The 10,075-nt window shown below is 35.6% G+C and overlaps 1 protein-coding gene across 1 annotated transcript; it reads left to right on the forward strand.

The window, feature by feature from the left end:
• Positions 1-2,278: 2,278 nt before the first annotated feature.
• On the forward strand, positions 2,279-9,874 carry LOC111000708. Its single transcript, XM_022270256.2, has 4 exons — positions 2,279-2,469; positions 4,027-4,165; positions 4,507-8,340; positions 8,731-9,874. The coding sequence occupies exons 2-4, from the start codon at positions 4,043-4,045 to the stop codon at positions 9,652-9,654; spliced, it is 4,881 nt and encodes a 1,626-aa protein (XP_022125948.2). The 5' UTR covers positions 2,279-2,469; positions 4,027-4,042; the 3' UTR covers positions 9,655-9,874.
• The last annotated feature ends 201 nt before the right edge of the window (positions 9,875-10,075 follow it).

The raw sequence follows: 10,075 nt of genomic DNA on the forward strand, positions 1-10,075 counted from the left end.
CGCATTTTTATTTAGTACGTTTGCTGCTGAATTTTGCAACATCTTTTTTTAAGATTCTAATGGAGAAGCAAAACTCAATCGGAAATAATTATGGTTATGTAACAATATTGATATTGATTGATAACGTGTTAAGTGATCCACCGTGTAATGTAAGACGAATTCTACTATGTTTGCACGGCAATACGAGCGGTAGGTACATGCGTTGTTGTTTTTGCGCGACAAAAAGGCGCTCGGAGTATGGCTTCAGCGTGTGACTCTCATCCCTGAGGTCGTAACTTCGATCCTGCTGTGCACCAATGTACTTTTTTTTTTATGTGCGCATTAAACATTCGCTCGAAGGGCCAAGGAAAACTTCGCGAGGAAACCGACTTCGAGGCAAAAATTCGAGGGCGTGCGTCAAGCACAGAAGGCTAATCTCCTAGTTGCCTAGGTAATGATCATGAAACAGATACAGAAATCAGTGGCCCAGACCTAAAATGGTTGTAGCGCTAGTAATTTTTTTTTACAAAAGCGCTCGCAGTATTCGTTTCAGTGGAAACTAAGATTCGTTATATACCTACGATTCGCGCTGCGTTCGTTAATGCTAAATTACTCATAATCTTACATCACACGCTAGACTCGTCTGCATCCGGCTTAAAATTACTTCGAACTTTGAAACTTCAACTCTTAAATTGTATGAGTATAATTTGCATAATTAAGTGAGGTAAAGAGTTCGATTGATTTCATATATCTTCAAACAAGGATGAATGTCTACGTACTCCTTATTTTGACCGATCCAGATGATTGACGTGACAAATGAATCGGTTACGAAATTAAATATAGGTAACTTTGATTAATAAATAGCTAATGGAAGGCTGGAGATTTGTAAAACATGAACCTAGCATGGCACCAATTTTCATCATCATTCAACATGGCAACAAAATTCATATGATTTTCTTACAATAAAATTACGTATAAATGAAACAAAATGAGATCAAATTTAAAAGTAATTGAAATAGGAACAACTTTGATTTGGTGCTGTGAAGCCGTTCTACAATAAGGAATTTTACGTAACAAAATCAACATTAAACATAATGGGTACATCGATTCTTAGGTATTATTATTGTCTAGATATCATATGGAGGTTATCGGTATTTGAACTGATACGTCAATGAAATCTCAATTTAGTTGCTAGTTTTTATTAGGTATATATTACTATAGCTAAATCTGGTAATTTAGGATAGATCGATAGAGATTAAGGATAGATCTACACACGATGCAACTACACCCATTACGTATACTTAATAATAACTATAGTTTATTTTAATCCCAATTATTACTTTCCTGTGATTTACTAACTAGGCGAAAATATTCGTACGAAACGCGACTGACTTGTGTTTTGGGCGAAACATACGTTTTACTTCTGACTACACACCTAATTAAAGTTACAGCTCAACCGATAAATCATGATTCTAAAATAATTTATATCTGACCTTTTAGTCAATGAAAATTGGTGTGAGTAAGCTAACCAATTTTATCGCTTTTTACAGTATAATGCACATTACAGCGAACAAAGACTTTTGCCCACCGCAGACTCGATCCGGAATAAGTCTGAAAGAATTAATTACGAATTTACTGCAGTTGTCGAGTAAGGATGGTGTGCGCTTCTTCCGCTAGGCGTCTTTGTATAAGAGTTAGGTATCTGCAGGTATGGAAAAATTTATAGTCTTGCGCGAAACAAAGGTACAATTAAGTCAAGTCGAGTTCGTTTTATTTTAAGACAGACAGACAATAGTTTAGATTATAGCTGGGATTCCGGATTTTTTGTATTCTAAACAGTAATAGTGTTAGTGACAAAAAATGTTGTCTGCGGTGGTCTGTAATATCTCATGCACTCCGCGACCTACATAGTAAGCGATAGGTAAGCGGTGACCTAGCCACTATAGGGACAGTCGATGCCCTACTGGCATACTTCTAAAGCCGCGCATGCTCCCGGGAAATGAATGGGCCTAGCCACGCCAGGTACCGGGAAAACCAACTTCCTTTTTCCTCTGGAAGATTTCTCCCATAAAACGACACTGTATAAATTGCTTTCTTATTCTTGGGTAATTGATATTACTTAATAACTGATGGAAATTATGTACTGATAAAAATAAATACTCCAATAAATCTTTTTTTTATATTTCAGAACTTCCTCTAATTTCACATTAATTGCGAGTTAAGACTATTTCCCATTTTATTGGTAATTTTGAAAGACTTTAACGGGCAACATATATTTGTTGTTTCACATAAAGAAAAATGGCCGTCGAACGTAACGTCAAAACTCCTTGGTGTATCAACGAAAACGTGTGATTATTTTCAAGTAAATCGAAACGAATTATAGTGAGTTACGGCTAAGTGACGTGCAAGTGTTCTTGGTTTATTCTTTATCTGAATAATTAGTAAATGGTGGCGTACGAGTTACAATTGCACAGGCGAATTTGATGCACAGTATGTATTTTGTATTTATTTCTTTACTAATCGCTCTTTATCAATGCGCAATCGATTAATGGATGTCAGAAACATCATAAACATTAAAACAAGTGGCCTTTGATTAAAAGAGGAATCCTTGATATCATGATGTGTCATACACTGTAAATAGATTATGAAAAAAACTAACGATTTAGATATCAAATTTACTTCAAAACACTGATATTTATTTTAAAAGACTTTCTTAATGTTACAAAAGAGTGGTTTCTGATTCATGATTCAATGGTAATTACGTTTCCTGGGTAAATAAAGTGAATCAGTCAGTCATTATTTTTAATCATAGGAAGTAACATTTGTTAGGGAAACAGTTGCGTGTTATTTCCTCTACCAATAAGCATTGATAATATTTTTTGCAAATCACTTCAAAGGAAGCTTTATCTATTGACACATGTATTCAGTAAAAAATACATATGTTATTTTTACATTAAATTAAATTAAAAACCCGTCAGACTGTAAGCATTAAGAGAAAAGTGAGCAAGAACTATAAATTAGGAAGTTTAAATGAAAGATTTTTTAATTTTTTATCAAGATAACAATTTTATAAGGTAAGATTTTGTTTATATACATTATACATTTATGTATTATTAATAATAATAAAATTATGTAGTTTTATATTATTTGGTATTACTACATATCTGTCTTGAGAGCCAGTCAAGTTAAGGCAAATTATACTTTCGGTCATCACTATATTGGAGAATTAATAACTGTCATAAAACTGACAAAAATATAGATTTGTAGAAAACTCAAATTAAATCAAAAAATCATTTATTCATGTAAATAACATAATGTATGTACACTTATGAATGTCAAAAAAAGAAATATACATTAAATGCTTCTAATTTTACATTTAGAGCCAGTTCTCGAATCAAAGGCGTAGAACGGAAGAGAAGAACTGGCAATAAACTCTAAAAAAGAAATATACATTAAATGCTTCTAATTTTACATTTAGAGCCAGTTCTCAAATCAAAGGCGTAGAACGGAAGAGAAGAACTGGCAATAAACTCTCCACCTCTTTTTTAAACTTTAAGTTTTTTCTTTTTGTTTTGAACTGAAAAAGACTGCTAAATGTAACAATGTAGGGTACATACCCTATTGAAATCTATATCACCAGTGAAAAAAACTTTAAATATTTTAAAAGGAACTTTCATAAAAAATAGGTCTCTAGGTGTCTTTGATGAGATGTCCCAAGAAAACCTTACTATATCTGTTTCAAATTAACCTGTGACAGATACAGTATTAGTCATTATCAAATTAAGTATGTTACTCACCTTAAGAATTGTGTATATATATTATGTGAATACTATATAAATGTTACTATACTCATGGAAACACACCCCAATAGAAACCTCCAACAAATGCAATTGTCCCATTGTATCATACCACACTACCCCATCCGCTGTCTGCCATTGTTTATGTTTACATAAATAATTTATCTGTCTGTTTAGAACAGAAGAACATAAGAACACATCTAAGGTATAGGTGTCACCGGATAACATAATAAAACATCATTATTTTCAGATGTGAGGGCGCGGTGATGTGGGGCGAGCAGGCCGGCTGGTGGTGCGGCGCGCTGGCTGCCGCGCTGCTAGTGCTCCTGGCTATCTGTCGACGCGCCGTTAAAAAGGCGCCCGACCACGGAGCATTGCAAGTTACGCAGGTAAGAAAGTGAAGTAGTGTCAACTGCTACAATCATATTCATCTGTATGTTGACATAAGTGATATGTCACGTGACGTGGAATAAGTGATACCTAGATGATCTTATGTTCCATAAAAAAACGTATTTTATTTTAAGAAGTTCTAGCAAAAAAATGTAATTTGTATAAAAAATGTACAATATTGTGTAAGCTTGACATTACTTGATAGATAATATTTTAAGAAACATATTCAAGATACTTCAAATAAAATAAATATTGTACAGACATGTTTATATATAATGTTAAATTTTATTTATTTATTTCACTACATTTTTTATATTTAATATTACTTGGACCATTCCAGGTTCACATAGTCTACGAAGGAGCGACGCGTTTTTCCCGCGCAGCCCGACTTCCTTTCGCCCGCGCCGCACTCACCACCGCGCCTGCGCCCCCGCACACACTCGCACATAAGTCTACACAGGCCAAACCTACTCCAACACAGATAATCATTGTACAAAACTTCACACAGAACACAGTACCTCACGGCACAGAACAACAACCCTCCAGCTCAAAGGGACCCAGGCATCCAGCTCCCGTATTTCGAGGCATACCTAAACTACCCCTGCCTGAACAGTGGATACATAAACGACCATTTGAATTCAAATACGCGGCGTTGCCCCGTCCATTGGCGCAAATCGTCAACACAGAATTAGGCGTTGATTTGTCGCGAGATACACGCGCGAAGAAATACAGCGCTACTAGATCTCCATCCCTTGAAAAAGACGAAAAATCTCCGTTTATAACTAGCGCGAAATCCGATAAGTCAGACGTGTTCGGTTTCGATCCAGACGCTTTAAAAAAGCTGTGCGAAGCAGCTGAAGATTTGAAGGAAATGGGGGAAAGACCACCAAATTCACCACGGGATGTCGATAATGATATCTCACCCGGTAACCTTCGAAGGTTCAGATCTGTAAGCACGAGACTTAATATGTGCAGTTGCAATGAAACACCGCCATTGGATGGCCAACAAGAGAAATCGGAATTACAAAACTCTCCACGTTTATTAGAGTGCAGTTCCGCAAAAGAAAAGTCATCTGCAACTAAGTTTGACTTTTCACCGAAACTCTTAGCAGAAAATATCAGTTCTCCTCGCTTTTTTACTCCCCCAGAAATGGTCTCACCAATGTTTTTTGCTGAACCATCCCCAAAATCGGTATACTATGATACTGTGAGATCGCCAAAATTCTTCCCTGAAACCCCCCGAGAAGCAGAAGTTCCTCAGTCGCCAAGATTGTTAAGTGACAACGTACGAACGAATGGGTTAGCTGAAAAGCCAAATTCTCCGAAAATTCTTAGTGCTAGACCTAGCCCTAGGGTTCCTAGCTATAATAAAGAAAACTACTTCACATTTGACAATGTAAGTATCGTTGAAGAAAGTGCTGCTAGAATCTCTCCAAGGCCGAAAAAATATGGTGGTAGAAACTCAATAGAACGCGAACGATTTACGCCACCAGCTATTGATAAAGAAATTAAAAAATACAGAAGACACAATAGTTGTGATACTAATTATAAAAATGTCAAAGTCAACATTCAAAAATTGGACGAATCAAATACTGATTCTTCAAATTCTGTTACAGTTATTGAAAAAGATGTTGTAGATTGTTGTGCCAAAGTAGATTGTCTTGATATGGAAACGAAAGTTAATCAAGAGTCAGAAAAATACGAATTAACACCTAATTTGAATACAGCGTACGCAAGGCGCCAAAGATTAAAATCCATTTCTCTAGATTCTGATAATGCCAAAATCATCGAACAAAATCTCGGCTTACCAATCGCTAAGCAAATGAAAGATCAAATGAATGAAGCTTATAAAAATCAAGAAATTAGTACGTCTTGCGAAGATGTTGAGCGTTTTCCAAAAACTCCATGTAAAGAAAAACCAGCTTTCAAATTTGAGATTGGCCAAAAAATTGATTTAGATTCAGAAGACCCTAAATCACCAGATCTCAAACAGAAGAAATGTCTTAGGCAAAGTTCAGATACTCAATCATTTTTAGATATGCCTAGATTTTCTCCTAAGGAATTCGAAATTACAGTAACAACAGACGATGGAGCAACCACATCTGCTGATACGGATTTGAAACGAAAAGGGAAAAACTTGCGAAACTTAACGATCGATTTAACAAAGCGAGACAGTGACCTTGAAAAAGAATTATTAGAATTCGAAAAGTTATATTCTGATGCCAACGAAAATAAGGTTCGAACTCCAACATTGAAAATTAAAGCAACATCCTTAGATTCGTCAGATCCAGATCCAACATCAGCCATTCCAAAAAAATCTTTAGAAGTTCCTCAAAATTCTATATCGGTTCCAAACACTCCGAAAAGGCAAATAAAACGCATCCTAGCCCAAAAAGCTGTAAAGCATGATACATCAGGGGCGAAATTCGGCTACAGCTCTCTACAGGGAAACGCTGAGCAGCGCAGATTGCTAATGAAAGGTCAAGATAGTGGTATCTTTTTAAGGGAGAATCATGCTAATCTAATGCTTTATCAACCGAGTACATCCAGAACTCGAACCATGGGCTCATTTGACGAAAACATGGTTGATATTTCCGTAGATGTTGATAATCCTGGCATACAGTTGGATACAGGACAGACTTTAGGTGCTAACTTATTAAACTACAAGCAAAATTTGAGTGTCTCCAGCACGAATTTGAAAACTCTTCCAGAAGGCGTACCTAGTGATGACTTCGAACCAAGTGCAGAAGATGAAAAATTAGCTAAGAAATTACATCGACGTAATTCTAATCAAAGCCTAAAGTTGAGCACACATAGCTTACAGGGCTCAAACTGTTCTCTTAGCAGTACTGGCACGTCATGTCATAACTTAGCAACAGTCCGAACAAGTCTATCTAACTTTAGTATCAACTCTGATGGCCGTCAAAAAAAATTATCACTCGAAAGGAGAAGCGATTCCAACGCTTCAATAATTCCCATGGAACACATTACTCCCACAACTCGCGTTATTTGTTCCTCAAACACCAATTTAACCGGAGAAACTCCGAAAAATTGTTTACTTCAGCGTCGTGGGTCTAACAACAGTCTTACCTTAAATATACATTCAAATACTCTCAGCCGACATTCAAGCAACAGTTCGTTAAACAAAGAAGCAAAAATCCAAAAGAAGGGACTTTTAGAACGACGAAGTTCAAATACGTCACTGACTTTAAACATAAACAATTCTAACCCACAATTATCAACAAACCGCGTTTTGAGCATATCTAACTATAACTTAAATGGGTCAACATGCAATTTGAGTAGATACAACAGTAACCATAGCATAGACAATCCGGAGCCTCGTAAAGGTATACTCGAGAGACGAAGTTCTAATACGTCTCTCACGCTAAACATACAACCTCAGGAGCCTAGAGATTTGGAAATAGACGAATCGTTAATAGAAGCTAATTTGAAAGACTTACCACATCGAGATAAACACAGAAAGTCCTTAAGTACAGAGAATTTAATACCCAAATCATATAAAAATCGAATAAGGACCTCCACAGATAAGAGCATTAGTTTTGGTTCTCATGACAATTTGTGGTCAGCGTCATATGATCCAGACTACCCTCAAAATTTAACTTTTGTGTGTGGAGATCAGGAAAACGAGATAATATATGCGTTCGGACGTCAAGAAGAACCAAATTTCCAAGCGAGTTTTGTCCGAAACATTACCACAAAGCCGTTAAGTCCACAAAGTACCTCAGAGGATTTCAGACTTTATTTGGCGAACATGCAACATCTACAAAACGCCTCTAGTGTGCTAACGCGGCAACAGCTGAGAGATTTGAACGATGTTTTTCAAAATGGCTATTCAAAGGTCCGCTGCGATGGTTTAAACGAAGGGCAACATTGTTGCTCCGGTAGAGTTGAAGATTTGGCCAAAGAAAACCCGCAAATGGCAATACCGGAACCTGTCGTAACTCAACCGTGTTCTGAGTACCAGAAAATGTTGTTGAGGAATCTCCATCAGGAATTTTGGGATATGCCAACAAATTTTCAGGAAAAACCAATTGTGTCTGGGTCACATCCAAAGAATAGGTATAAAACCATTTTACCTAATGAGCATTCGAGGTTTATACTGCGGGCTGAATGTCGAGGAAACGAAGGATATATCAATGCCAATTTTATAAAGGTATGTTACCACAGTAATAATATGATGATGTATGAAAAAATCATGTTTATTTTAACCTAGTAAGAATTCGGGCAAACAAACAAACAGACATCCAAATTTATGTTAGTTTCCTTATTTAATTATTATATGTTAGTCTTATTTATGTTAAGCTGCCTTACCAATAAACCATGTGATTTATGGCCTAACTTTGCCAATTTGGGACAATTTTAACTCGAGCTCTTCAGTCAACATCTTTAAACAATTTCTAATAAAAAAGTTTTTAAATTATTATTAATCAATAGTTTTTAATCTATGGATTTCAGTAATACAATATTTTTTTTAAGCAATGATTTCCCAAGAAATAATTTATCTAAATAAATTCGGAAATAAAAAATTGTTTATATTTTGCAGGGGCACGAGTATACCAAAAACAGTTATGTTGCTACTCAGGGTCCATTACCAAACACAATTTATGACTTTTGGTTGATGGTGCTACAGAACAACATCGATTTTCTCTCTCTCAGGCCTAATTGTGGGCCAGTTATCCAAAAAATCGTCATGCTCACCAATTTCATAGAAAACAACAGACAGAAGTGTGAAAAGTACTTTCCACTAGAAATCAACGAGGACATAACTATAGAAAAGCCAGACAGCCCTGATTGTGAGGATAAATTTCTTTTTCAAATCAAAAACCTTGGTATTGTCAAGAAAACTGGTTACACGATACGAAAACTTGATGTTCAATACTTAAAAAAGAAAATCGAAGATATAAGTTATACAAGCGATTGTGATAAAAGTGTAAGTGAAAGTGTGACAAGAGATACAGATAAAAGTGTAATAGTGTACCACTATTGGTTCCACAATTGGGCGGACCATAAATGCCCAAAGGATGTTAATGCATTACTTAATCTAAGCTTGGACGTTTTACAAAACGAAATGTATGACTTTAACGTTAGCACCGACCTAAGTGATGAAGCAAAGTGTAAATGTGACAGTCAAACGAGTCAACCTGATTCTAAATTCGTGTTTCCTCCCCTACAGTCACGTTCCCCTTGTCCTATAGAAATCAATGTGTCCGCCCCTCTGAACTTTTCTTCCGATACCCTCTCTCCTCCTGCTGTAGTGCATTGCTCAGCTGGTATTGGTCGAACTGGCTGTTTGATAGCCATACTTAATGGTATAAAACAGCTTACTAATGAGCAAAAAGTCGATGTTTTAGGAATAGTTTGTAATATGAGATTAAATAGAGGTGGTATGGTTCAAAATTCAGAACAATACGAGCTTATACATAAAGTCTTGTGTTTATATGAGCAAGCTTGTTTGCCGGAGTTATAGCTTATGAATGCATAATTTTCTACCTGTGTCAAAACTGCTAAATATTTTGTACCTTAACTTTAATTTTTAAGATGGCAGGTGTTGTCTATGAGCAGAGCTTGGTCATTTACAATTATTTTTGGGCATTAGATTAGGTAATAGTTATAATATTAATACCTTTTGCACAAATCCTATATAATTTAAGTGATTGTTGTATATTTTAGTTATAAAATGACATTACTATTATATTTATTCTGCTAGGTAGAAAATATATTGATGTTATTATTTATTTTATATATTTTATAGTTATTAACATTTAGTCATTAATGTAAATAAATGTGTGTCTAATATATTGATGTATACATTAGTTATATAAAACATGCTTTGGTTGTGATTGGAGCTACTAAAACTTAGGAATCCTATGCCAAGAGAACTGACTGAT

Source organism: Pieris rapae, chromosome 15 (assembly GCF_905147795.1).
Source record: "Pieris rapae chromosome 15, ilPieRapa1.1, whole genome shotgun sequence".
NCBI classification, from domain to species: domain Eukaryota; kingdom Metazoa; phylum Arthropoda; class Insecta; order Lepidoptera; family Pieridae; genus Pieris; species Pieris rapae.

What these genes read in the sequence shown, in the direction of transcription:
- LOC111000708 (XM_022270256.2), top strand. Translation starts at nt 4,043, where the DNA reads ATGTGGGGCGAGCAGGCCGGCTGGTGGTGCGGCGCGCTGGCTGCCGCG. An exon ending in GAGCATTGCAAGTTACGCAG is followed by an intron (nt 4,166 to 4,506) that starts GTAAGAAAGTGA and finishes GGACCATTCCAG; the next exon opens with GTTCACATAGTCTACGAAGG. An exon ending in TCAATGCCAATTTTATAAAG is followed by an intron (nt 8,341 to 8,730) that starts GTATGTTACCAC and finishes TATATTTTGCAG; the next exon opens with GGGCACGAGTATACCAAAAA.